The sequence below is a fragment of the Ovis canadensis genome, chromosome 13 (genome assembly GCF_042477335.2).
Source record: "Ovis canadensis isolate MfBH-ARS-UI-01 breed Bighorn chromosome 13, ARS-UI_OviCan_v2, whole genome shotgun sequence".
NCBI classification, from domain to species: domain Eukaryota; kingdom Metazoa; phylum Chordata; class Mammalia; order Artiodactyla; family Bovidae; genus Ovis; species Ovis canadensis.
In genome coordinates this window covers 39951473-39979412 of record NC_091257.1, presented here as the reverse complement: position 1 = coordinate 39979412, position 27940 = coordinate 39951473, and the positions used below count along the sequence as shown (strand labels likewise).

The 27940-nt window shown below is 44.0% G+C and overlaps 1 protein-coding gene across 27 annotated transcripts in view; it reads right to left on the bottom strand.

Moving 5' to 3' along the window:
• KIAA1217 (KIAA1217 ortholog) overlaps window positions 1-27940 on the bottom strand; it is an 817826-nt gene that overhangs the window by 120300 nt on the left and 669586 nt on the right. For all 27 annotated transcript variants that reach the window (XM_069547449.1, XM_069547447.1, XM_069547448.1 and 24 more), the window contains one exon: window positions 3204-3402. In XM_069547449.1, coding sequence (XP_069403550.1) covers window positions 3204-3402 — 199 coding nt within the window. The remainder of the gene's footprint in view (window positions 1-3203; window positions 3403-27940) is intronic.

Here is a 27940-nt window from a genome sequence, read left to right as displayed (position 1 = left end):
ATTGAGTGACTAGGAAGGGAAGAGTTCGCAGAGGGAAAGGGTGTGGGGATTCACTGCAGGAACTCATCAGGTGCATGGGGGGGTCAAAGTCCCAAGTGACGATGTGAAGAAACTGAAAACCTTACTTAAGCCATGAGAAAAAAAAACCAACAAAAAAAACTTCATGTGGTTCTGAAGGTATTTAAAACACAGGAGGTTGGTTTAGGACTAATTTAGAAACATGTTCATCCAAGATGAACCAACAGAAAAGGCCCAGCTTGCGTTTGCCATGGCAACGTTTACAACACAGAGTTTCAACCTAAACTCTCAGTAGCATTTCCCCAAGGAAAATATGGACAACTCAACACCATGATGAAAGCTCCAAATGTTTAACAAATATTCCCTCACTTCAAAAATACTGGCAGTGAATGAAATTTGTCTCTGGGTTTAGAATATTAAAGCCAGTGTCTTCAGGTAAAATGTACATGCTACATTTTTTTTTTCCCTTGCTGGGAGAGGGGGCAGGCAAGGTTCTATTTAATGCTGATAGTGAAAATTTATTCTACAATTTAAATAAAATATACTGGAGGGATTTTATGCAAAAAAAGCAAAGAATAATAATTCTTTGAAAGGACATACATGTTATCATCTTGCCTAAATAGTATATTCATCACCAAATAAAGACATTTAAATATTTTTAGATCCACTTAAATATTTTTAGATCCATTTTCATATGTAAATCTAAACTCTGAAAAGTAAAATTATAGACAAATTTATAAACCAATGACGTTCCCCTTACACATTTTCAATGAGATTTTTTAAAAATCAGGTTATCAGTACTGCAGCCTAAGAATCAATGAGAACATCCCTTTTGCAGATAGAAACAAACTGAAATTATTAACATTTAAAGCAATCACTTCTTTCAAGTGCTGCTTTGTTTTATCAACTGAATTTGCATCAAGAAGGACCATTTCAGTTTGAAAGTTTTGGGGGACTTTTTCCTCTTTGTCTTCCCTCCCATTTCTCTTTTTGTGACTACATCACAATACCCCCAAAGAATGTGCACAGAAAGTCTTAGTAGTCATACTTTGAGGCTTGGGAAAGAAACTCATGTCTAGGAAACCATGACTCGTACTATAAAAATTCTTGCATGAGCTGCAAGACAGGGGGGGTCCAACTGTTTACAATAATTTCATCAGCCTTGAACTCCACAATCAAAAGTGGCTTTGTGTAGTTTCATGTGTACTTATTATTACCCTTCCCCTCAATTTCTCGAACTGCAAAAATTCAAGAAGACGGTTTTAAAGCAGCACATCCAAGTTAAAAAAAAAAAACAACTACATGAGATTATCTTATTGCAAGTATCAGTTCAGTGCATTCACTCAGTCGTGTCCAACTCTTTGCGACCCCATGGACTGCAGTGCACCAGGCTTCCCTGTCCACCGTCAATTCCCAGCGCTTACTCAAACTCATGTCCATCGAGTCAGTGATGCCATCCAACCATCCCACCCTGTGTCATCCCCTTCTCCTCCCGCCTTCAATCTTTCCCAGCATCCGGGTCTTTTCCAATGATCAGTTCTTCCCATCAGGTGGCCAAAGTATTGGAACTTCAGTATATTGGAGTATACACTGCAAATATACTCTCTAAATATTGTGCGATTACTTCATGGTTAAGTTCATGCTTTGTACATTAAGGATATTTTTTTGATGGCAGCTTGATTAATAATTCATGTCAAAAAACAAACATGAATTTCCTGATACCCATGAATATTTAAACATGTTTTAAAAAACAGAAAGGTTGGGCAACAGACATAACACCTATACCTTAGGGGCATGTGTCAAACGTTGAAAGCTCTAAATTACTCATATACCTTTGTACAAGCCTAAATGCGTCATTTCTGATCACTCTTAGAAATTTATTATGCACTAGAGGCATATTTTTAAAAAGTAGTTCTTATTAATTCCATGATGAAGAAACAGGACAGTCTGCTATCCCCACAAGGAAGGGACCCAGAGAAACCAACTTGGGGCCCAGATGAGTTGAGAGGAGAACATTCTGAGGAAATAAACAATTTCTGATCAAGAATGTGGACAGTCAGGTTTGGGGCTGGGTTTAGACATTAATTGGCTGCATGATCTTGAATAAGTCTTAACTCTTAAGCATCTGAGTTTCTGGTCCCATCAAATGAAAGGGCTGGATGAATCACTCAGTCTTTTTCTCAGCCCTAAAATGTTTAACGGCTATACTAGCGACAACTCATTTGGGTTGATTTCAGTCCTGTTTCTCAGGCTTGTTTGGCAAGAAGGGCTCAGATGGTCCCTCTTTTCATGACATAACATTATTGGCATTGATAAAGTGCTTCCCTTTCTGTGCCACTGGCCACAGTAGGAATCCCTTAGCCTCCTTTTAAAGAACATCTTCTTATATTAAGAGTGGACTTCTCTGGTGGCTCAGGTGGTAAAGAATCTGCCTGCAATGCGAGAGACCCAGGTTCAATCCCTGGCTTTGGGAAGATCCCCTGGAGAAGAGAATGGCTACTCATTCCAGTATTCTTGCCTCGAAAATTCCATGGACAGAGGAGCCTGGTGGTCCAGACTCCATGGAGGTCACAAAGAGCTGGACATGACTGACAGACTAAACTTTCACTTTTCACTATTGTACTAGGAGCCCTTGGAGAAAGCCCACATGGAAAGTGGGATCCTTTAGCAAAAGCCAACTATTTAAAAACAAGAAAAGGAGAATGCTTCTTGGCCTCCTTTCTTGTGGACGATAGCATTGCGTCCACTGCGTTTATTCTAACTCTTTCATGTAATTTTATGGCCCAGTGGGATCATTACCTAAAATGTCCACAGCCTCCGTCTATGAGAACAAGAGCCCTTGAAAAGGAGTTGGTTAAGTTCCACCTGTAGGTATAACCCTCTCCTCATATGATCTTCCTGGGCCATCGCTTCCCTAACTTACGATAAACAGTGGACTGGCTCAGTTTTTCCATTCTTTTCAGATGTAATCTGCAAAGATCTGGGTGGGAGAAGTCTGTGTTCACCTCTGTAAACCAAACTTTGTCAATGAATTCTAGAAAACCAGATAGTGGATTCACACCTGGATAAGGTACACCTGCTCATTAACACAACAGCCGTGCTGTCTTCACTGGGACACGGAGAGATGGGGACTTGGCAGCAACTGTCAATGTAAGATGGTGGACACATATGACGTCACCGCTTACCTGACATCATTCAGTTCGTAATAGACATTTCTGCTTTCATCTTTGATGTAAATGGCGACACTGGGCGACTCCAGCATTTTCATGGTGAGCTGCTGTGGAAAGGCACTTACGAAGAGAGCACGGATTGTGTCTGCACTTGTAATTTCGTTCGGCATCCTGAGCTGCTTGGTTTCATCTCCATACTGGAGATAAAGAACCCCTGCACACAAGATGGACACAGTTATCAGTCGCAGCTCAAGACTCACATGACACAAAGCACAAGCTAAGCCACTTCCATCCTACTGCAGGCAGGAATGTGCCAGATGTGCTTGCAAAAAAGCATGTCACAAGAGACGTGATCTTGGAATTTTCAAGAAACACACTCTCTGGTTATGATGTAAATACCTTATTCTTTAGAGTCAAGGCAGGTATTACAGAAGCTCATTTTTAACTATTTTAAAAACCAAAGGACAAGAAGCTAACCCTTGGTAGCCTAAAGCAAAACACAATATTTAATTCCCTTGAAAGATGTACTTAGGAATCTGACCCCATTGGGTGAATTTCTTCCCCCAAGTCTTTAACGAGGGACACAATCATGATAGCAACAGGCCAGTGACATAAAGTCCTTCTTTTAAGATTTGTTTTGAAGTGGACCTATTTTAAAGTCTTTATTGAATTTGTTACTGTATTACTTCTGTTTTATGTGTTGGTTTTTTGTCCTCCAGGCATGTGGGATCTTAGCTTCTGGACCACGGATCAAACCCACACCCCCTGCATCGAAAGGTGAAGTCTTAACCACTAGACCACCAGGGGAGTCCCCAGTTTAAGTCTTTATAGTCCATCCAGCAATGTGCTTGAAGTGGAAATGCTACAATATTTCTGGGGCTCTACTACATATTGAATGTTTCTACCAAAAGAAAATATCTACATGAGTCTGGTGTCCTAATGTGTCAGAAAGAAAATGGAAAAAAATCAGCTACACCAACACAAGCACAGGATGATAGCATCTCAGAGTTCCAGGGGGCATGTGGCTCCTGTGAACCATGCCTCCCAACCATCATGCCCCTGTGGAGCCTAGTCCCCTCCTCCTGGAGGCTAGGTTTGGCCACGTGACTCGCTTTGGCCAATGAGACGCCAGCAAGTGTGATGCAAAATGGAGGCTCGACACATGTTTGCATGTGAGAGCTTGTTTTCTTGTTGAGCATGGCCTTGTCTGCATCCTCACAGAACCAAACTTCTGTGGAGTCTAACTGAGCCACGCTGGGAGGCCACATGAAGAAAAAACTGGAAGCCCTGACTAATGCCCCCCACCAGGCACCATTCTCCAGCCAGGACCACTGGCCAGTTATGTGGGAGTGCCAGCTTGAGGGGGAACCCTGGGCCTCAGGAGAGCTGTGCCAGCCGACGTCGAACAGAAAGAAGACCCTCCCTGGAAAGCCTGCCAAATGGCAGAATCACGAGCAAATACATAATTGTGGTTGTTTTCCGTCACTACGCTTAGGGTCACTTGTTATTCAGAGACAGGTGACTTGAGGCAGGGGATGGAAGATCCCGATGTTGGATTTGAATCCCACTTCCTGTGAGAATCTACTGAGGCCCTCTACCAGTACCACTGGAGTAAGTCGCTGGTAGGACAGACTCAAAAGAAAATAGACTATGACTTGTGGTTAAATACAACAGCTCATGCAACTGATTTATTTCTATCTCCTTCTGACATTCCATTCAGATGACGATGAAGAATTGAAAAAGCATAAATCAAAGAATTAAGGGGGTGAGAGAGGAAACAATAGCAGACCATGCAAAGCTGACACCTAGATCTTCAGACACAGAACTCTGCTTAATTGCAGGGCTTGGAGAAGCTCAGGAAATGAGGCACCAGATCCTCCTGAAGGTTGGAATGCAGAGTGCTTGGAAAGCATGAGGGCTGACTGAAATTGTTTAATGGTTTAGCACACTTTCCCTGGGCGGCTTCCTGGTGGCTCAGCGGGAAAGAATCCTCCTGCTAATGCAGGAGACGCGGGTTTGATCCCTGAGTCAGGAAGATCCCCTGGAGAAGGAAATGGCAACCCACTCCAGTATTCTTGCCTGGGAAATTCCGTGGACAGAAGAGTCTGGCAGGCTATAGTCTACGGGGTTGTAAAGAGTTGGACACAACTTAGCGACTATATTACAACAGCAACAAGTTTCCCCATCACCTTTCCACCCCATTCAGCCAAGCAACTCCACAAATCCAAAGCAGAAACTGAAAGAGGAGCCAGTGGACTGGATTCTGGCTCACAAGACAAGGGACAGTGTGTGAGGTCCCCCCTGCCAGAATTCTGGCAAAGGGCTGACATCTCTGTCAGGTAACTGGAGGAAGCCCTGGAGGAAAGCTGACTGTCCTCTGAGGGGAGACCAACAGAGTTTTGAGGGTAAGATTCTGATTCTGTCTGGTCATCCCATCACGAAGCAGCCCAGGCCACATACAAGAGCTTCCAGGGAGTACAACCATGCTTTGCTTATGCATGAACAGACCAGCAAGGATTACCAGACATTTCATAAAGCCTCTTTCATGTTAGAAGCAAACAGAAACGCAGAAGCGACGAGACAGTCTGAGAAAGGGGGAACCTTTGGAGAGCAAGCGCGAGCGCTGGGAACCATGAGAACAGAAATGACAAATTCAGTGGAGAAGAAAAAGTTGACGAAATCTCAAAAAGAGCACCAAAAAAGACTAAGGGAGGGGAAAAGGGTGAGAACCAATAAAAGAAAAAGACAGAATTACCTCAGAGCTGCTCAATTCCTAATAATGGGGACTTGGGTAAGGAGGTCAAAAGTACAGAGCAGTTTTTCAAAGATATTATAAGAATTTGTTTTGTCTCTCCAAACTGAAGACATGAGGTTGGAGACTGAACAGGTTCATGAGGGAGGGACTTCCCCGGTGGTCCTGTGGTTAAGACTCGGAGCTTCTGACAAAGAGGGGCATGGGTTCAATTCCTGATCAAGGAACTAAGATCCTGAATGCTGCAAGGCATGGCCAAAAAAAAAAAAAAAAAAAAGGTTCGTGAAATGCTAAAAGCAATCAGGCTTGGCACTGAGACATTCCAGATGGCAGGGGAAAAACAGAGGTTCCTACAAGTTCCCAGGGTGCAGGAAGCAAAGTCACAAAGAAGAAGCAGGAGTCAGAAGGGCATTCGCTTTCTCAACAGCAGCCCAGAAACCAAAGACAATGGGGAAATGGTCTCAAAAATCCGGGAGAAATATTTTCTATCTAGGTCTATATTTATCCAAACCATCAATCAGGTCTTTCATTCAAGTCAGCTTCCCAGCCATGCCTTCCCTCACCACCTTCTCCAAAATTTCAGCACCCTTTCTGCCTCATATTCCATACCTGCAACTCCTGCTTCATTTCTGTTCCTGAGAGTTTTTCACTATTTAATCCATATATTCACAATTACTAGTGTTTATTGTCAAAATGGAAGCTTCATGGGGCTGGGGATTTTTTTGTTGTTAATTTTCGGCTATGCTGGGTCTTCATTGCTGTGCCTGAGGTTTCTCTGGCTGAGGCGAGTGGGGGCTTCTCTCTAGTTGAGGTAGGCAGGCTTCTCATTACAGTGGCTTCTCTAGTTGTGAAGCATGGGCTCTAAGCACACGAGCTTCAGTAACTGAGGCACACGAGCTTAGTTGCTCCGTGACATGAGGGATCTTCCCAGACCAGGAATGGAACCTGTGTACCTGGCATTGGCAGGTGGATTCTTCTCCACTGTACTAGCAGGGAAGTCCAGAAATTCTTTTTTTTTTTTTTTTTTAATAAAATAGAAGCTTCATGAGACTAGGGTTTGTTTTTTTTTTAAATAATTCCTCTGGTCTCCTTTTTATTTGTTTGTTTACTTATTGGCCATTCTGCACAACTTACAAGATCTTAGCTCCATGACCAGGGATTGAATCTGCATCCTTGGCGATGAAAGTGCAGAGTCCCAACCACTGGACCACCAGGGATTTTTTTTTTTTTTTTTGCATTTTAAAAACAGGTTTTGGGGTTTTTTTTTCTGTCAAGCTGGGCAGCATGTGAGATGTTAGTTCCCCAACCAGAGATTGAACCTGGGCTCCCCGCATTGAAACACAGAGCCCTAACCACTGAACCACCTGGGAAGTCCCAGGGATTCTTTTTAAGATGTTTTTTGTCGTTGTTGTTTGCCTCGGTATCCTTAAGACTTGTGATACAACTTGTGATGTAGTAGGTTCTTAATACGTGTTTGTTGAATGAATGAATGGTTTATTAATATTGGTCATCCGAAAGGAATGTTGATTTTGGAATCTGTTCAGGCTGTAAGAGCTTTGGCTGCATGATGTAGGAATCTCGTTCCTGATTTGGACACACACGAGAACCACATTCTGAAGTGTCCATCTCCTTGATCAGAGGAGTCCTTTCACACAAGCATAAGCAGCTCCCTTTCTCTTCTCCATCACTGTTTTGATCTTCACCATCTTCAAGGAGTTAGTTTTCCAGAACTTCCACACTGCTACACATTTTGCAGAGTACAGAAAAACCCTTTCAAGCCTGTCTGACCATAGATTGTGCAACGTCTCTGCCCCAAACAGGAGATGCGGTGACTCTCCATGTGATTGCTAATGTCATATCCGAAGGCCAGAACCACGTTTGAGGTCTGGGCCTCAACCATGCTTGGGTGGGGCCCCTGTTCAAGGACCACTTGTGGCCTCCCAACAGTCAGATATCACAGCCTTATTCCCCCCAGAAGAGCCTGGTTTTCATTCCCACATCTGCATTCTGTACGTGTATGCGCTTGAAATAGAATTTGCAGGCTGCTCTGAGGGAAAAGAAAAAAAGAAAAATTGGGCCTGAACTATGGTTACCTCAGGGTCTGGCTAGCGCGGCTGCCAGCTGGGTACACAAATCCAGTTACAGATCGTGAAAATCCAGAGGAGATGGAAAAGATGCCTTTATGAACAGAGGAGAGCAGTCTTTTTACACTTGGTTCAGCCTGCCTTCTCAGCTCAGGAAAGGTATTTAGAAATGCTTAAACTCAGAAGGAACTCTCTTAATCTATGGTGGCGTTTTGTTGGCACAGTGGTGGGATTCAGCATACCCTGGCATTCTGCCCTCGCTCTGAGTGAGGGCTGGCTGCTCCAGATTTAGAGGAAGTCTGAAGGACTTTGGAAGAGAAGTTCCCTTTTTATGAAGGAGGAAAGAGGACCGGGGAAATACATTTATTTATAGGATGTCTGCTCTGTGTCAGAAACAGTACCCGTGTAATTTCACGGAATCAGCATCTCTGAGATTGGTGTGATGCCCCCATTTCACAGAAAGGGAAAAGGAAGTTCGGAAGGTCCAGGTAGCTCGCCTCAAGTTACAGGCAGTAAAATGGCTTAGCTAACTTATACAGAAGCCACGATCTCTCCCTGGAAGCACACAGCCTCTGAAATTTTGCATTAAGCTACACCCATCTCCTCCAACTGTCCTCTTAGGACCATCTTAGCTGTCCTCACACTTTTAGCCTGACCATCTGCTGGAAGATGTGGAAGCATGATGGGGGCAGCTTGGAAAAAAGATTCCTATTTTGAAATCAACCAAAGTAAATGATGACACGTGGTTAGAAATAATCCACGTGCTAGGGGGAGTGGAGGAAGGCCCAGAGCCCTAAAAGCAGGAGTGCTGAAAGGAGCCCCGCAGTATCTGTGGACCTTCTGAGAAGCCTCAAGGGTTCTTCCATCTCAACGGCTCTACAAAGGGAAACTCCATTTGTCACCAACAGCTTTTGGTGACATGTTGTAAAAAACACAATGCACTTGGCAGGTCATGTGGTGTCACACACTGCTATAATCTTCTGAATCTCAGAATCCATTCCAGAGTTTGGGATAGCTTCTAAAATGTTCTTTATCTTCAAATAGGATGTAAGGGTTTGCACTGTGCGACCTCGCTATGAACTGGATATTTGTGTTCCTCTAAAATGCATGTTAAAACCTTAATTCTTACTGTGATGGTATGTGGAGGTGGCGCCCCTGGGAGGTGATTAGGTCATAAGGGTGCCACGCCCCACACTCCGTCATGGGAATAGCACGCTTAGAAGAAGAGACATGGGAGAGTTTCTTTTCTCTCTCTGCTCTCTGGTTTGCGGGGATACAGTGAGATTATAGCAATCTGCAAACCAGGAAGTGGGTCCTCCCCAGACACTGACCTTGAACTTCCAAGTCTCTGCAACAGTGGAAAATACATTGTTGTTTAAGATACTCTGTCTTGGGTAACTTGCCACAGCACCCCAAACCAACTAAAAGAGATCTCAACCTCCTCTTCTCACCCATTAACCCCAGATCATGCCCCATTCCCAGGGCATCACAGTTGTGTTGGACAGCCTGCTGCTCCGTGACTTTATCAAGCACGCCCACTCTCCACACTGGGCCATCCGCTTGGAGGACTTTCTTGCCACTTCTTTGCTTGGCACACACTCTACCTCTGAGTCACTTTCGCAAACACTCCTCCAGCACTTTTCCATTAACTATTTAAGAATTTTTCTCAAATACGTCTTACTGAAATTGCAAGCATGGCTTTTAATTCTGCATTACAATTAGCTGTATTCATCAGAGGGTAATATATAGTAAAATATTAGGTGTATACTAGCTGCTCAGACATCTTTTAGTTGAAATGAATTGAATTCTCCCTGTAATGTGGCCAACTTACTCTGATGTGTGCCTGCCTTCTGGAATGCCTCCTACAATGTCCCCTAAATGACATTTTTCATAGCCAGATGATGGTGACAATTCCAAATGACCTAAATTCCTCAGTTTCTCCAAATTCAATGTAAGACTAGGCAAATCAATACGTGCACTGTAACAACGGCGAATGGCTAACGCCTTAAAAATAAGAAGAGGTGTTAAGAGTACATTCTGATGGAAAACTAATAGTTTTCAGTTTAATAAGAAAGATATGATTATTAAAGTAAAGATAGCCTCATGAAATTGGCAAAAACTTTAGTTTGGCTACTTTGGGTCTTAGCTGCATCAAGTGGGATCTCTCTTCGCTGCAGGCAGCCTCTCTAGCTGCTGCGGTTGGGCTCAGCAGTTGTAGCACACAGGCTTAGTTGCCCTCAGGCATGTGGGATCTTAGTTCTCTGACCAGGTTTCAAACCTGTGTCCCCTGCATCGCAAGGTGGATATTCAACCACTGGGCCATCAGGGAAGTCCCAGCAAAGGTTTTCACAATACAATAAATATCGCTGACAGGAGATGAGAAAGCGAGTTTTCTCACATACCACTGTTGGGAAAGTAGGTTGATGCTACTTCTCCAAAGAGCTATTTGTCAGTATGCATCAAGAGCCCCCCAAATATACATATGGTTTGAGCCACTTCTACACATTATGCACAAAGATGTATTTACCAGGATGCTCAATAAAGCATCGTTTATAAGACTAATGGCAGGGCGGGGGGTGGGGGGGCGGCGGCGGCGGCGGGTGAGTGGATTCCAACATTAGAGGATTCAGGATTCACTTAATAAATCAATTCATCTACTACACATCCACTCACTGTAACACTACACTGTTATTAAAAGGAATTCTAAATGAAAATGGCAATGGAAAAAAGTTGTATTATGAAACAGAAAGGAACCAGATTTTTTAAAAAATCAATTAATCATCTAATGGCAGTGATGGACCCAAGTTTTGTGGGGCCTGAAGCTTATGACAATTTTGACTCCTTAAGAATAAGACTACAAAGTTAGAAACAAAAAATTCACTATGAAAGTAAATTATTGATTTATAGGGGCCTGAACCTTGGTTTCCCCAGGTTCATGGTTAAGTCTACCTATTTGATGAATGTCCAGAGAGGTTGTCTTTGGGTGGTTAAGTGCATGGGTGATGTCCTCTTCATCAAGATTTTCTATATTTTTTACATTTTCTCAATTAGAATGCTTTGATTTGATCATCTTAAAAAGTAACTACCACAGATCTAAAGAGACTGGCCAATTAGGGTTCCTACTCAGTTAACTGGGTAATTTTTCAAGACAGAAGAGATGGGCCACAGGAGGGGAACATATTAAACTTTCAGTGGAGCTGGCAGAATGTAAATTGGTATCTGAAATGGGGAAGACATTGGTATTTAAAATAAGCGAAAGATTCCAGGGTAGTTAATATCGTGGCATATCCTTAAGAGACTGAATTTCAGAGTCCTCTGATTTAAAAACAGAAGTGCAGGGACTTCCCTGGCAGTACAGTAGTTAAGTCTCCATGCTTGCACTGCAGGAGGCATGGGTTCTATCCCTGGTTGGGGAATAATATCCCACATGCTGCAAAGTATGGCCAAAAACTTTAAAAAAAAAATCAGTTATAAGAAAAAAAAAAGTGGAAGTAAAAAGAAGTGTAATGCACTGAAATGTAGTCTGGAAGGACCTGCAGAAATGGCTTCATTCATTCAAGAGACCAGCCCCTATTTTGTGCCTGGCACCATGCCAGGACTGGGAGATACAATGGTAAACCACAGGTCACGCCCTGTGTTCTAACCCACATAGTGGTTCCATAAAATGACCCTGTTATCTAGACCTTAACAATTCAGGTCGGACACTAGCTGACATTTTGTTTCAGACACAGTAGAAATTTGAGGACCAGGCCACATGTGTTCCTTGAAAAACGCTAGTATGCCCCCTGATGTCTGAAACGTTTCACATCCCGAGAAGACTCATGTTGCCACGCCTCTTCCTAGGGAATAGCTTTTCAAGTAGGGGACAAAGCAAGATGGCAAGCATTGTCCTGCAAAGAAGAGAATTATAGCAGAAAAATTATTCTCCAAGGAAAGTCTGGATGCTCCTTTTTCCTGGAATAACTTTACTCTCAGATTTTACTTTGATTTAGGTAAAGGCCAAATCTTTGCTGAGGTATCTGAGGTGGATGACATCAATCAGATATTTTCTTATGTCTTTCAGACGTGATATTTAAAGCCAAGGCAAGACTCCATTAAGTCTCTTAACTGATTTATCTTCTACACTAGGCAACTATGGGAGACCGTCTGGAGAGTCTTAATGAGGGACTGAAAAACTGCTATAGCAATTTTAAGAGAAATTCTAATTTAGATTGTACTTTACAGAGTCATGGGGCTTCCCTTGTGGCTCAGCTGGTAAAGAATCCGCCTGCAATGTGGGAGACCTGGGTTTGACCCCTGGGTTGGGAAGATCCCCTGGAAAAGGGAAAGGCTATCCACTCGAGTATTCTGGCCTGGAGAATTCCATGAACTGTATAGTCCATGAGGTCGCAAAGAGTCGGACACGACTGAGTGACTATCACTTACAGAGTCATAATTGTGGAGCAAGCCAGTGTAAAAGGTAAATATTGTAGGGAATTCCCTGGTGGGCCAGCGGCTAAGAGTCCGCCTTCCAGGGCAGGGGACCTGGGCTTGATCCTGTTCTGGGAACCAAGATCCAGAAACAAAGCCCCCATGCCCCAGCTAGACTACACACCACGACTAGAGAGAGGCTGCATACCTCCAATCAAAGGTCCCAAGGCACCAAGTATCTCTCTCTCTCTCTCTCTCTCTCTCTCTCTCTCTATATATATATATATATATATATATATATATTATACACACACACACAAAGATCCCGAGGCAGCCAAGTCTCTCTCTCTATATATATATACACATATATACACACACACACACACAGATCCCGAGGCAGCCAAGTATCTCTCTCTCTCTCTTTCTATATCTATATCTGTATCTATATACACACACACACACACACACAAAGGTCCCAAGGCACCAAGTCTCTCTCTCTACACACACACACACACACACACACACACACACACACACAGAGATCCCAAGGCAGCCAAGTCTCTCTCTATACACACACACACACACACACAGATCCCAAGGCAGCCAAGTTTCTCTCTCTCTCTACACACACACACACACACACACACACACACACACACACACACACACAGATCCCGAGGCACCCAAGTATCTCTCTGCCTGTATATATATATGCACACATACAAAGATCTCAAGGCACCCAAGTATCTCTCTCTCTCCACACACACACACACACACACACACACACACACACACACACACACACACTTATTTATTTAAAGTTAAATATGACAGAGTCTTGCCCATCCAACAACCTGAGTGACAGCAGTCACTGGACGGATATTCTTCTGGGAGGCACTTGTTCTTGGCACGGAGTATTAGTAATGGCATCATTGGCACTTAACCCGTTAACTTGGTTTTGTTCCAGACATACTGGCACAGTTGGGACCCAAGAGAAATGATAATACCATTGAAGTGAGCATCCCAAAGCATTTCTCTAAAAAACACTAATATGTGTTGAAAACTTTTGGAATTCAAGCAGAGTTAAAGGTGTGAATGTCTAAGACGCTGATTTCTGGTGCCACGATCCTAATGATTCCCAATGGATCTCACTGCCCTCTTACAAGGATAGTTGGAAACTTGACTAGGAAGTTCCCTGCACAGTCACTACAGAACCTGCAGTGACAGCAACCGAGTCAATAATTTAACCTTAAAGGCTACTCAACAATTAAGGCAAGACTTACTATAAGAAAATGCAGTGAGAAACATTGTAACTGTGGGTATACTACAACTGAAACTGGATTCTTTCTTACACTTAGCGTGAACTGCTGGTTCAGTTAAACCTTGCCAGACCATCTCACTTTATAAGGCTAGTATTCACCTGGATGTTAGGAAAGTCATAAAAGGGAAGACTTCAAATTTAAATGTAATCTCTTAATTAAACATTAGCAATGCAAATCTAGCAATGTATGAGAAAAATACATCATGACCAAGAAGAGTTCATCTCAGGAATGTAGAAACAGTCTAACACTAGAAAATCTAGTACTAATATGTCCTGCAATAATAAACAAGCAAAGGGAAACCACAATAATGTTAACAATGTCAGAAAAATGTTAAGAAAAATCTAAAACCCATTCATAATGTTTAAAAAATACATTAACAAGAATTAAAGAGAACTTTAAAGAGTTCAAGAGAACAGATGCACATGTTTAATTTTGGTAATGTCTATTATATTATTGTATTTTCTGTACTTTTTCCATCCCCCAAGTTAAAGACGAAATCAGTTTGTTACACGGTAAAATCAAGATCTAACACTATCTAAATAAGGCTTCTTCCACAAAGCATCCAGATCTGACCTAGGAGCTTAAACCTGGATGCAGTTATGGAAATATGGACGTTTTCCTTGGCTTTTGATTAAAAAATTGGGTCTAGAAGTTCTATCATATAGAACCAAAGAGTAAAGGCCACAAAAGGAAGAAGATTTTCTTAAAGAACAGATACATAAAAGTACAATCATCAGGGCCCCAGAAAAAAATTAATTGGCCTTTTAGGGATATGAAAAGTGCAACTTTATAGAATTTCCAAAGAATGTTTACAAAGTATTAGAAAGACTTCACTATATATCAAATGTATATACCCATCCCATATAGTAGGAGATTTAAACATTGTGCATGGTTCTCAATCATGCTGATTAGCAGATTTAAGCCCAGAGATTATGGACATTAGTGAGAAACCATCTGAGTTAATTGGAAATCTATTTTCTTCTATGTTAAATTACTAGTGTTTTACATAATAATAACCAGTAATTATTTTGGATGAATGAATATATATTTAAAAACTTTTCAGTATGAAATGATAGTTTTTATAGAAGTTACATGTAGATTTATGAATTTTATTATTCATAATTTATTTTATACTGTTATGTGAAAATTAGCCTACTTGAAAAGATACCACCTGTCTGGTCCCTGAGTTGGGGGAAAAAGACTTTGGGAGGTGTAATGGGTCAAACTTCTTTTCCTCTCTGGCCAGCAAACATCAGGATCATCAACAATTCCCAGAGGAAACTTTCAGGGTAAATGAGAACAGTGCTGCTTCTTTACACTTTTACAGCCAAAGTCTCGTGAGTGACAAAACACTAATATCATCCTTTGATGACTAAGGTTGTAAACAAATGCCAGTAGACCCGTAGCTGTGATTCCATTTCATTAGACAGACTTCCTACTATGTTTTCAAATTCATGTTGTTTTTAAAAACGGGACTATAATTGCTTTACAATGTTGTGTTAGTTTCTGCTGTACAACAAAGTCAATCAGCTATATGTATTATGCATATATCCCCTCCCTCGTGGGCCTCCCTCCCACCACCACCCCCATCCCGCCCTTCTAGGTCATCACAGAGCACCCAGCTGAGCTTCCGGTACTTTACAGAGAGTTCCCACTAGCCACCGATCACCATCATGTTTTAAAAGCATGAAGTGGAAATGCTTGGACTCCAAAGAGCCTTCAGTGCTGCCTCTTCCTACGTCTTTCCCTTCCTCACCCTCGTTTCTGGACTCCACATCTTAGTTTCCTTCTGAGGCCCAGCCTTCGGCCAGAGTCCCTGTCCCTAGTAATTCTAGTTTCTGTCTGCCTCTTGGCTCTCATGGGACTCATCCACTTTTCCAGCACCTCATGGAAATACATGGGGATAAAAACCCATCCTTTTGTAAACAGCTGGCTTTTGCCACCCTCAGGCCTGGGAGTGCACCCACACATGCCTGAAATCGGGGAGTGCTTCGGTCAGTCGGAGGGTGATGTTCTGAGCACGGGCAGCCACTGACAAATACTTGGCAACACTCACGTCTCCCTCCTGGCTTTTCTGCCCCCAGGTCTGTGGAGAAGGCAGAGCAGCTGGAAATGTGATGGACAGGGAGGGTGCGGCACGCGCTGAGCGGCTGGTCCTCCTCGGGGCTGCTTTTTCTCAGCTTCTTTCTGGGTGCCTGAGGGGGAGGCTCAGAATGTTTTGTGCCGAGTGGTGAGAAAGAGGGTGTGGGCCGTTCGGGGAATTCACATCTCACTGGCCTTCATTTCAAAGCTTTTAAAAAAGACTTTGCTCCATCATGTGTGAAACATAAAGGATCTAACCCATGCCAGCTCCCAGAGGAATCATCAGCCTCTCTCAATGCCTGTGATATGATTTTTTTAATTGAAGTATAGCTGATTTATAATGCTGTGTTAATTTCTGCAGTACAGCAGCAAAGTGGTTCAGTTATATCTGATGGAAGGGCAGGGCTTCTGTGTGTAAAGTCCTGATGGAGTAAGGGGCTGGAGGAGGAGGTGACAAAGAGGCCTGTCCCAGGGGGCTACACTCTGGAGCCGCTCCCCACCCCCAACATCGGCGTGTGCACCCCCACATGCTAAGGGTGGGGACTGAGGCTCTACTGTCAGCAGGGAGTGTACAGGGAGCTTGTGTCTGCAGGTGAGCATACTTACAAGCAAAACGTGAAAGCAGCTGGTGGGAGAGGGACTCCCGTGGTGGCCCAGGGGTTGAGACTCCGTGCTTTCAATGCAGGGAGTACAGGTTTGATCCCTGGTCAGGAAAACAAGATCCCACATGCCTATGGCGTGACAGAAAAAAAAAAAGCAGGGGCGGGGAGAGAGAGAGAGACATGGAGGGAGAATCAGAAGGAAGCTGGGCTGCTGCAGGTTGAGGGTGAGGCAGACCTCCTCCACCTCATGGTCAAGCAGAGAACTCTGAGAATTTCAAAAATACTAAAATCAAATCTGCCTTAAAAGGTTGTTACGAAGGTATGCTGGTCAAAGCATGAGGCTAGAACATCCTCCACCTAACGGGGGTCAGCTTGATTTCCAGCTTTAAAAATATTTAGACACATGGGGTCGGAGCCTCTGTGTTCTTGCCCCAGGCAGGCTCCTGTGTGACACAGAAGTATGAAGGGCGTTTCCTGAACATCGGCTAGGAATAGCATCCTCCACTGAGAGCTGACTTTATGTCTATTTTTTGAGTGGTCCTCACACATGTGGGTACCTGAGGGTCCTCTGCTTCTCCAGAGATCACTTATTTTTGGTTGAATGTTGGCAGGAAAGCTGAGTCACGCTGAGCTGTTTTTCGTGTCTCCACGGTGTACACATGGGTGGACTACTTCGGTGACAGTTTCAGCTTCACATTGTTACCATGATGATTATGCACTAATTATTCTGTTATTTGTTACTATCGGATTCTTCTGAGATTTGTAACAGGCTTTCCCAGGCTGTTGAACATGTCGCCTCCGCCATAACTGGCCCCAGCTGCCCGGTGGACCCTCCCAGACAAACCCGGCCAGACTGCAGCCTGGAGTGGGCAAGTGATGGAGCGCGAGCTGGGTGAGGCCCTTCCTGTTCCTGCCCCTGGCCGCCCAGCTGCTTCCACGCCCTGTGTCCACTCGGCTGCTCCCCCCATGTCCTCAGGCCCATGCCAGAGGGTATGACCCTTCCGGAAGCCTCTTTGGGGTCTCCTGTCTTTGGCCCTCTCCACACCCTGCCCCTATGGGAGATCTGGAATGTCCTTCTCAGCCCTGCCTGAAGGAATAAAGGGGGTCTCAAGAGAGAGCGCTGTGGAAGTGTCCCCGTTTCTCTCAGCCCCAGGGCTGCAGTCGTGCGTGTGAGGGTGTGTGAGTCAGAGGGAAGAGAGAATGGGGCACAGATGGGTCTGGCTGTCAAGCGTGCCGACCTGGGTTGAAAAAGGAAAGTGCATTGAACAATGGCCCTTTTCCGGGATGGAAGGGGCTTTACAAAGCTTTGTAAATCTCTGTAAGAGCTATTTTTTTTTCTTCCTTCCTTCTTTCCTCTCTCCCTCCTTCCCTTCTTTCTTTCAAGCCAGGTCTTAGCTGCAGGTTTTAGCTGTGGAATACGCGATCTAGCACCCTGACCAGGGGTTAAACCCAGGCTGCCTGCACTGGGAGCGTGGAGGCCCAGCCACTGGGTCACCAGGAAGTCCCATAAGAGGTATTCTTTTATAATATGTTGGGTCTTGCTTTACAAGCAAGTGGGAAAGGAGAGAGAGACAGCCAGTGTAGAACTCCAGGTGCAAGAGGGTTAGCAGATGGGGCCACGGTCTCTGTCCCAGACAGCTGGCCTCCAGCCCGCAGGGGCTGTAAGGAGGGGCTGGCCCTGAGCGCTGGATCCCATGACGTGACTCTTCAGGGCTGGGCTTGATGAGCTGAGCTTTCCAGTCTGTCCTCAAAAGACCCCGAGGGACTTCATCGTAGCTTTACCTTCTGTTGTCCCCTGGTACTTTTGGAAGGGCATTTCAGAGGTGTGACACATGGCTACTTCCTCCACCTCCCCTTTGCCCCTTTGCAGTTTCGGGGCTGCCTTTTGAAAGCAGCTTCTGTTCTCCACCACACGAGCACAATCGAGAACAGATGTCCGAGGGTGGCAAAAGCAGCCCGGGAGTAGTGGGTGGGGAGGGACGTGATGACAAAGTGGCCTGCTCAGATCTGTATCCCCAGTCTCCCCATCACTGTGGGCAAAACGCAGCCCCTGCTTCCAGACTCATCCCCAATCACCTTCCTCCCTGCTTTCAGAGGTTAAGAGTCCCTCCTTCCCACCTCTAAATGCCTCAAGATCAAAACGACAATTGTTGGTATTCTTTTTCTATTTTTTTAGCTGCATCGTGTGGCATGTGGGATCTTAGTTCCCTGACCAGGGACCAAACCTGTGGCCCCTGGAGTGGAAGCGAGAAGTTCTAACCACTGGACCACCAGGGAAGTCCCGTCATTGGTGTTCTTACTGTAATCCCCAGGAATGGCAATACACCCAAAACACTTCTACCTGCTTTAATAGCCAAAGAATGTATTGAGCAAAGCTGTTTTGGGCTGCCCCATCACGACACTGCCCCTCCCCTGGGCTAGAGGTAACCTGGAGAAACAAGACCCTATCCAATTTGCTACCGCGTCCAAGCATCGGTGCATTCTCTCAGCTTTATCTTCTATAATAACAGTTCAACTGATACATAAACATTATGCTTTAAAACAAGCATACCAGAAGGGAGAAACACAGACTATGTTCTCTTTCCATAGGACAAGTACTTCAACCTACACAGCATGCTTACGCTGGTTAAAACAATTAAAAGCAAAAGCAGACTCAATTGTTATTTTGATCCTGAAATGAAAGCTTTAGGGAGAAATGTTTATGAAACGTGGGGCTGTTTCAGACTGAGAGCAGTAGCACTGCATTCACTTCAGCAGAGTCAGTACTGTGAAAGACAGATTTCTTTCCTTTTACAAGTATTTATTGAGTACCCGCATGTGCTGGCTGGCCAGCCTTCTAAACTGGGGATATAGCGGTAAGCTCAGAGATCCGTTTCCACTGATGTACAATAGACAATAAACTCACAGATGAGAGAGTGGAGATTGTGCCAAACAACAGGGAGTAAATGAAACAGGGTGTGGGGGGCAGAGAGCAGTGGGGTGGGAGTGGGTGGATTGCTATTTTATTCCCAGTAGTTGGATGTCCTGCTGATAAGGTATTTGAAAGAAGGGTGGGAGCAAGGGTTACAGATATCGGGGTGAAGAAATCTGGGAGAAGAACAATCCAGACAGAGAGAGGAGTCTTGGGTCAGGAGCATGCCTGGGGCATGCAAAGGACTAGCGTTTGGAGAAGACAGAGATGGCAAATGGATGGAGATGAGATCAGGAAGGGAGCAAGCGGTCAGACCGTGTAGACTGTTCACTCTCCATGAGCTGGGAAAACAACAGAGGGTTGTGTGCAGAGGTGAGACAAGGTGAGATTTATTTACCAGGGCTGCTTTTTTAAGAACTGACTACATGAGACAAAGACTAACATCAGAAGACCACAAGAACATAAGGCAATAATCCAGGGGACAGATTATGGTGGCTTGGACCTGGGCAGAGTATTAGAGGTGGTAAGAAGTGGTCAGATTCCTTCACAGAGTTTGACAGCAGAGTGAAGAGGAGTTCCTGAAAGACTGGATATGGAATGAGATTTTTAAAAGAGGAGTCAAGGAGAATGGCAGGGTTTGGAGGTGAGCAGCTGGCAGGAGAGGGCTGCAATGTATTGATGTTGGAAGAAGTAGGTTTGGTTGGGGGAGTTAGAAGTTCATTTCTAGACCTGTTAAGGGTGAGGTGTCAAGTGTGTGCATGCTCAGTTGCTCCGTCTTGCCTGACTCTTTGTGACCCCATGGACTATAGCTCTCCAGGCTTCTCTATGTGATTTTCCAGGCAGCAATACTGGAGTGGGTTGCAATTTCCTTCTCCAGGGGATCTTCTTGACCCAGGGATCGAACCCATGTCTCTTGTATTGGTAGGTGGATTCTTTACCACTAAGCCACCTGCGAAGTCTGAGGTACCAAATAAGTGATATGAAATATATATCTGGGGACTTCAGGAGAGAGGTCTGGGCCAAAGGGTTGCCGGGAGCCAGCGTGAGGAATTCCACCCGTGACAAGGTCATGCGGCAGAGCTCTGATGGCAAGGCTAATCAGACCTCAGGTTTTCCCCCTGGAATTTCCTGAGCATCCACCCCCACAAAAAAGAAGAATCTGCCAGCTTTTCCACTCTTCTAATATTCTCTGGAAAAAGTCAAATCAGGGCTTTAGTCTTCTGCATTTGAAAGGGATGTTTCAGTTAAACCCCCTCTGATAACTCTCTAGCTTGCCTAACAGGTTCCCCTGACCCTCTCACAGCTTTCCAATTGCTTACAGCCCCCCAACTGCGAGAGGCACAAAGCTTAAAGCATCTTAAAGATACAGAGCCTTTTCTAAAGAGTTAAAAATTATATTGGTAGAGGGTTTTCACGGTTGACTCAATGACTGCTGCCAGGCCTCCATATTCTTTATCTTTTACATTGGGAAGATGTTAATCAACGTAAACCGGATATGGAAAAGGATATATAGTAGTTTTGATGTTAGCAACACTAGACTTTTGAGTTAATTACTTTTCTTTTGTTATAAATCACTGTACTCTTTTCACTTGTTATAAACTGCTGTATCTTTGCTATGTAAAAATGTAACTTTATTTAGTGCTTTCTGAGAATGGCACCAGACTTTGGGAAGATCAACACAAATAAGCCTTCTGGTTGACAAACCCTTATCAGAAAAAAGGCTATAAAATGTTAATTGGCCCTTTTGGCCAGAAGATGATGTAAATCACCTAAGACTTGTGTATACAATTAGGTATGCAGAGAGAAAAGCCTGGTTTTGATAAGAGTCTGGGCTGCTAACGCTGCATAACTTTGTGTTACCCATTGATCTCCATGTTTTATCAAAAGTATAAAAGGCCCTCTGAACAACAGAGGACGGAGCCAGTCACTGGACTGGTTTCCCCCGTGTCTCCTCTTTACTCTAATTTCAGGCTGAATTCCCATCTGGAGCGGGGCGGCTCACCAAGTCTACTTACTTGTCCTGGCTTTTAAGGTCCACTCGAGGGGGAGCCCAAAGCGGGGCACCCCCGATATTCAAGTGGGTGCTGGTGGCCCAACGTAGATGGTGCAAGCTCCTTGCCTGGAACTTTATTGGCCTTCCCCGTAAGCCAAATTATTCAGCCTTCTTTCTCCACTTAATTTTCCTACTATACACTATTGTTTCTTGATATAATCTTATATTAATAAACAAATAAGTTTTTCCTCGCCAACGCTGTCCCCGCTTCGAATTCCCTGGATCCACCGGGGTCGGGTCATCATCATGGTTATGCACAGAGTGTTTGTATCCCCTTCCAAATTGATATGTTGAAGTCCCAACTCTCTACATGACAGTATTTGGAGGTGGGGACTGTGGGAGGTGATTATGCCTGGCTCAGGAGGTGAGGGTGGGGTTCTCATGATGGGATTAGTGCCCTTATAAAAAGACACCAGAGAGCTTGTCCTCTTTCTTTCTCCACACAGAGGAACAGGGAAAGGCATCTGCAAGCCAGGAAGAGAGGCTCAGCAGAACCTGATAATGCTGGCCCCCTGAGCTTGGACTCCCACACCTCCAGAATTGGGAAGAAATACATTTCCATTGTTTAAGCCACCAAGTCTATGGTATTTTGTCATGACAGCCTGAGCTGACTAAGACAATCAAACAGGTGACAATGGGCACCAGGAGACTCCATCAGACCACTGAGGGCACTACATTGTTGAAAACAGAAGTGGTCTGGGTGCTGAGGCCAGTGTTTAAGGGTGAGAAAATGAGAAGGAATCAACAAAGAAGGTCTAAGAGGAGCAGCTGGTGATAATGAAAGATGGCTGAGAGTGAGAGGCGTCCAGGAAGCCAGGAGAAGCTCGTGCCTTAAGGAAGTCACAGCCTGCTGAATGCTGACAAATCAGATGAGAAAGGGCTGATGGACACAGGGTGGTCACCTGCGACCTTGACCACAGCTGCCTGTATGGAATAGTGAAGCTTGGAGTGGACAGGTTCAAGAGAAACCACAGGGGAGGAACTGGAGACAGTGCTAACAGAGAACTTTCTAGCCATTCTGTCACATAGCTGGAAGGGGATATTGTTAAAAAAAAAAAAAGGGGGGGGTAGAGCTCAAGCTAAAGCATTGGGTAATCCAGTCTCAAAATAGTCTCAAAAGATTGCGGAAGACTGGCAGGCAAGTCAGATGAGACACAGCTCAAATGCCATCAGTAACACGAGACATATTTTTTAGAAGATTTCAGATTTTTGTTTTCGACCAAAACATATTTGTGGTATTGTTACAATCTTAATGGAAAATTATAACAAATGTAAAAAATTGCAGTGGATCTTTTCTTTCAGAATTCTGCAGACACAAACAACTTTTGGTCACAGTGGTATCTGGCAATCTAGCTAGAGCTTGTTTCTACACAGATATCTAATCTACCCTTGGCATTGACTTTCTTGTTTATAAGTCATGTTCTGTGCATGGGTTGGATGTTACCTCCGTGATCTCTGTGGTATGCTTGGCCAGAAGCAAAAGCATCAATTTCCATTAGCAACTTCCTACTGATAGTATCTAGTCTCCAAATTCTAAAGAGAAACTAAAAATATTCAGTGTTCACAGCTAGACTCAAGGAAACACCCAAGTGTCTGTTTAGATGTGAGATGTGATGCAAATGGAAAAATAATCACATTGGAGTTTTCATTTTCCATTGTTTTCTTTCTCTCTGCCCAAATAGGCTTGCCTAAGATTACTGAGTGATGCTTGCAAACATGATGGAAAAGGCTGTCCCAATTTAAGAAAATCATATTTGTGTGCATATGTATATATTTGGAGATGTGTGTATTATATATATACTCATATATATGCATAGACACACAATTTCTCATAATAAATAGTCGAGTAAATTATGCATATGATGAAAGAATTCACCAAGCATACCCTTTTAGTAATTAGTATTCAAATGCACTTAAAATCACAATTATAAATTATTTAACCAAGAGTCTTGGGAATATAAGTGAAATAAAGGAGGTAAACGAATTAATTTAAAGCTAAAAGATAGGGCCTTCCCTGCTGGCTTGGTAAATAATCCATCTGCAAATGCAAGAGACTCAGGTTTGATCCCTGGTCAGGGAAGATCCCATATGCTGCAAGGGAACTAAGCCCATGAGCCACAGCTACTAGGCCCAGGTATCACAAGTATGGAAGCCCATGAGCCCTAGAGTCTGTGCTCTACAACAAGAAGAGCCACCACAATGAGAAGCCTGCACCCACAACTGAAAAGTAGCCCCCACTGGCCGCAACTAGAGGAAAGCCTGCCAGCAATGAAGACCCAGCACAGCCAAATAAAAAAAAACTTTTTTAAAAAAGCTAAAAGGTAACGATTCAGTAACAATTCAGAACAACAACAAAAAATCGTCTTCTATGCTTTCCTTACTTTCCAAAATACTTGTCATTTATTCTATTCAGTCTCCCTGAGACTTAGGCTGACCTCTTTGCATCCTTCTGTATACTTTGCATTCAGTAGGTACTCAGTAGTACACAGCAGGAAACTTTAAAAATGTCTTCACTTAACTAGAAAAAATATTGATCAATTTGAGAGCAGAAGCTTTCTCAGGAACAGGTTTATTGAAGTGCGACTTACTTGACTAACATCAGGTGGAATTTCAGCCTTAATTCCTGACACATTCATCTGGCTGATACCTTTATTGACTTCAGTTCTATTGATAACTTTTTTCAATAGAGGGTCCCTCTCTTAAATAGCAGATTTTATAAAGAGTTTCTAATGAGTCTTGTATGTGCCATTTAGAACACCTCATTCACAAAAGAGATAAAGAAACAAGCTCAAAAGACTTGGAGGAGCAGATAATTTCAGTACTTTGGGGGAAAAAGTTACAATTTGCCAATAAAGAATGGAAGGAAGAGAAAGGCTTTTAGGCTGAGAAACAAAATTCAGGGTTATTTAGTTTCTAATTCTTGTGCCAAACCTGCTGTTTCAGATGGCCTCAGTCAAGTCATTTGATTCTTTAACTTGCTTTGCTGCTGCTGCTGCTGCTAAGTCACTTCAGTCGTGTCCAACTCTGTGTGACCCCATAGACAGCAGCCCACCAGGCTCCCCCGTCCCCGGGATTCTCCAGGCAAGAACACTGGAGTGGGGTGCCATTGCCTTCTCTGCCAAAGCAGTGCAGTGCAGCTGAAAATCCCCAACAAACAAACAAATGCCCCCCTCCCCCAGTTTTACGAGAGAAAATAACATACAGTAAATCGTACATATTTAAAATGTACAGACTCCCTGGTGGTGCAGTGGATAAGAACCCGCCTGCCAATACAGGGGACACAGGTTCGATCCTTGATCTGGGAAGATTCCACATGCCATGGAGCCATGAAGTCCTGAAGCCACAGCTACGCAGCCTGTGCCCAGGGCCCTAGAGCCACAGCGAGAGGAGCCACCCCACAAGAAGAAGCCCGCAAACCTGCAGCTAGAGAGGGGCCCCTGGTCTCTGCAACGAGAGGAAGCTCACACACAGCAGCGAAGACCCAACACAACCAAAAAGAAATGAGTTAATTAAAAAATAAAATGTACACAACGTGGTAAGTCCTGATATACGCCTATATCCGTGAAACATCCACCACGATGAGGATAACGAATATCTGGCTGCTGCCAAATGTTCCCTCATCCTCTCTGCGATGCTCGTCATACACCAAACAACCACTGATTTCACTGCGGCAATGTTTTGAGGATGGAACGCTTTCTTTAGAGCTGTTTGTGCAAGAAAAGAAACTTGCCCTCCCTGTTGATTCCTACTTCATGAAAGCAAATAAACTACAGTGCATGTAAAAATGCATCCAAATATAAACGACCACATCACCTACTCCAGTTCATTAATGTATTCAACACATATTTACTGAGCATCTAACTGTATGTTGGTTCTATATTAAAGCTTGAACATACACCTAGCAAAATGGGACATCCACTCTCTCGGATCCTTTATGAGAGTCAGAGAAAGACCGGGGTGCACCAGTAAACACACAAGCATATACTACGCCAGGCGGCAATGATGAACGGTCCCCAAATTAAAATGGTTTGACTTATGTGTCCAATAGAAACCCAACCTCAAATTTTGAATTCTGATCTCCTCCTGGGCTAGACACGGTAGACGATCTCCTGTGATGCTGCCGGTCAGGCATGTGACCAGGGAGAACAACAAAGACACTTACAGCTACTCTGGGCCCAGACAACCATTCTGTTTTTCACTTTCAGCACAGTATTCAATCAATTACATGAGATATTCAAACTGTATTATAAAACAGGCTTGCTGTTAGATGACTTTGCCCACCTGTAGGTGAATCCAAGTGTTCACAGTACATGTAAGATAAGGTAGGCTAAGCTATAGTGTCCAGTAGGTTAGATGTGTTAAATGCATTTTCAATTTATGATATTTTAAAGTTATCATGGGTTTATCAGGACATAATCTCATCATAAGCCAAGGAAAATCTGTAGTCCACTGTAAGGAAATCAGGCAGGATATGGTAAACCTAACGGCAAAGGAAATGATGTTTCAGAGAGGGTGAACCCACTTCAGATAAGGTGACATATGAGTAAAGACTGAATGAAGGGACTTCCCTGGCAGTTCAGTGATGAAGACTCCACCCTTCCACTGCAGGGAACACCTGTCTGATCCTTGGTCAGGGAACTAAGATCCCTTATGCCATGCTTTGAGGCCAAAAAAAGGAAGAAAAAAAAGAAGATTGAATGAAGAAGCCACTCTTCTCACAGATGTCTAGGAGAAGAACATTTCAGAAAATATAAATCTTGCTTGGGTAGCAATAAACTTGGAGAAGGCAATGGCACCCCACTCCAGTACTCTTGCCTGGAAAATCCCATGGACGGAGGAGCCTGGTAGGCTGCAGTCCATGGGGTCACTAGGATTCGGACATGAATGAGAAACCTCCCTTTCACTTTTCACTTTCATGCACTGGAGAAGGAAATGGCAACCCACTCCAGTATTCTTGCCTGGAGAATCCCAGGGATGGGGAGCCTGGTGGGCTGCCGTCTATGGGGTTGCACAGAGTCGGACACGATTGAAGCAACTTAGCAGCAGCAGTAAACTAGGCTGTTAAAGGAACTACCAAGAGGTCACGAGCTGCAGCAGAGGGATGAGAGCAGGGGAGCAGAAGATGAGCCCTAATGGGGATAAACTTAACTTATCCAGAGGGTGGATGGCCTGGACTCTGAACAGATGATGGGTTATAGAGTACACAGAGCAGAGGAGTGAGGTGATGCAATTCAGGATGGCCACTCGGGTTGCTCCATGGAGATTGTTGGTGGCAAGAGGGAAAGCAGGAGAATCCATTAGGAGGCTACTGCAATAGTCCTAGCACGAGGTACTGGGGGACTAGGAGCAGAAGCAGTAAAAAGTAGTCAGTTTTTGGATATATTTTGAAGGTGGGCTGATTGCTCAGGATTTATTTGCCTGCAGTGCTTTGAAGAAACACAATAATAATCCCAACTATATAGTAATTACAGGTTCAGGTATTACATTGAGCAATTAACATAAACTAATTTACTCCTTACTACAACACTATGAAGTAGTCTACTTCTTTACAAAGACACTGACACACAGAACGGTTGGGTTATTTGACCAGCATCACATAGTGGTAGACGGCAGAGCTGGGTTGTGATCCAGAGTAACCTGACTTCAGAGGCTGCGCTTTCACTACATGCTATCTGACTTCTCAAGGTCAATGTGTAAGAGAATCAATAACTATGTTGATCCGGGTAAACCTTACGGAACCAAAAAATTGAGAAAAAAAAAATTAATGGTCATTCATTGAAGACTCAGAGTGTCAAACAAAAATTTCAGAAATAACTTCTCTATCTTTTGGGACAAAGAGATAAATGAGTTTTCTGTAGAGCCACCTTCTGTAGGTCCGCTCAGCCAGCGCTCCCTGGTCACTCTTCATGTCCACGGCCACGTGAACGGTGAGTGCTGTTAAGACTACGCTGGAGGTGACCTTTCGGAAAAGTACTGACTCCAGAATAGGACTGGACGTGAAGAATCAGGGCATTAGGATCACAGCTGCCTGCTTTTTGGGGAATTCTTTCCGGTACTTTCCTTTTGTTCTTGCCTTGCTAAAAGTATATTCATTTATCAAGGGCACAACATACACCCATGCTTCCCCTTTCTCAAATCATCACTATATATTTCTGGAAGATATTCTGCTTTTCATAACTGTCTCTCTAGTGTCAATGTTGTTGGGTCCCCCCCCCCTCAAATATCCTGAGAAATGGGTCAAGATTTAACAGATGAAAAAACTAAAGCCTCAGGAAGAGGCAAGGTTTGTCCAAGGTATTCCCAAGCGTTCCATGACAGAGCTGGGATCAGAACACTCCTGCTATTTTTATAGACAGTGGTGAGCTCAGCCCATGACAGGTGTTTCTGTTGTTTCATCAGATAGAGCTGTTGTACAGCAGCCAGCACACACATTCTGAAGTCTGTGCACAGAGAGGCGGGCGCTCATACATGTCTTCAGAGTCTGGGGCCACGTTTTGCTTAATGCTCTATTTGGGCTTACCTCAAGACTTCCTGCC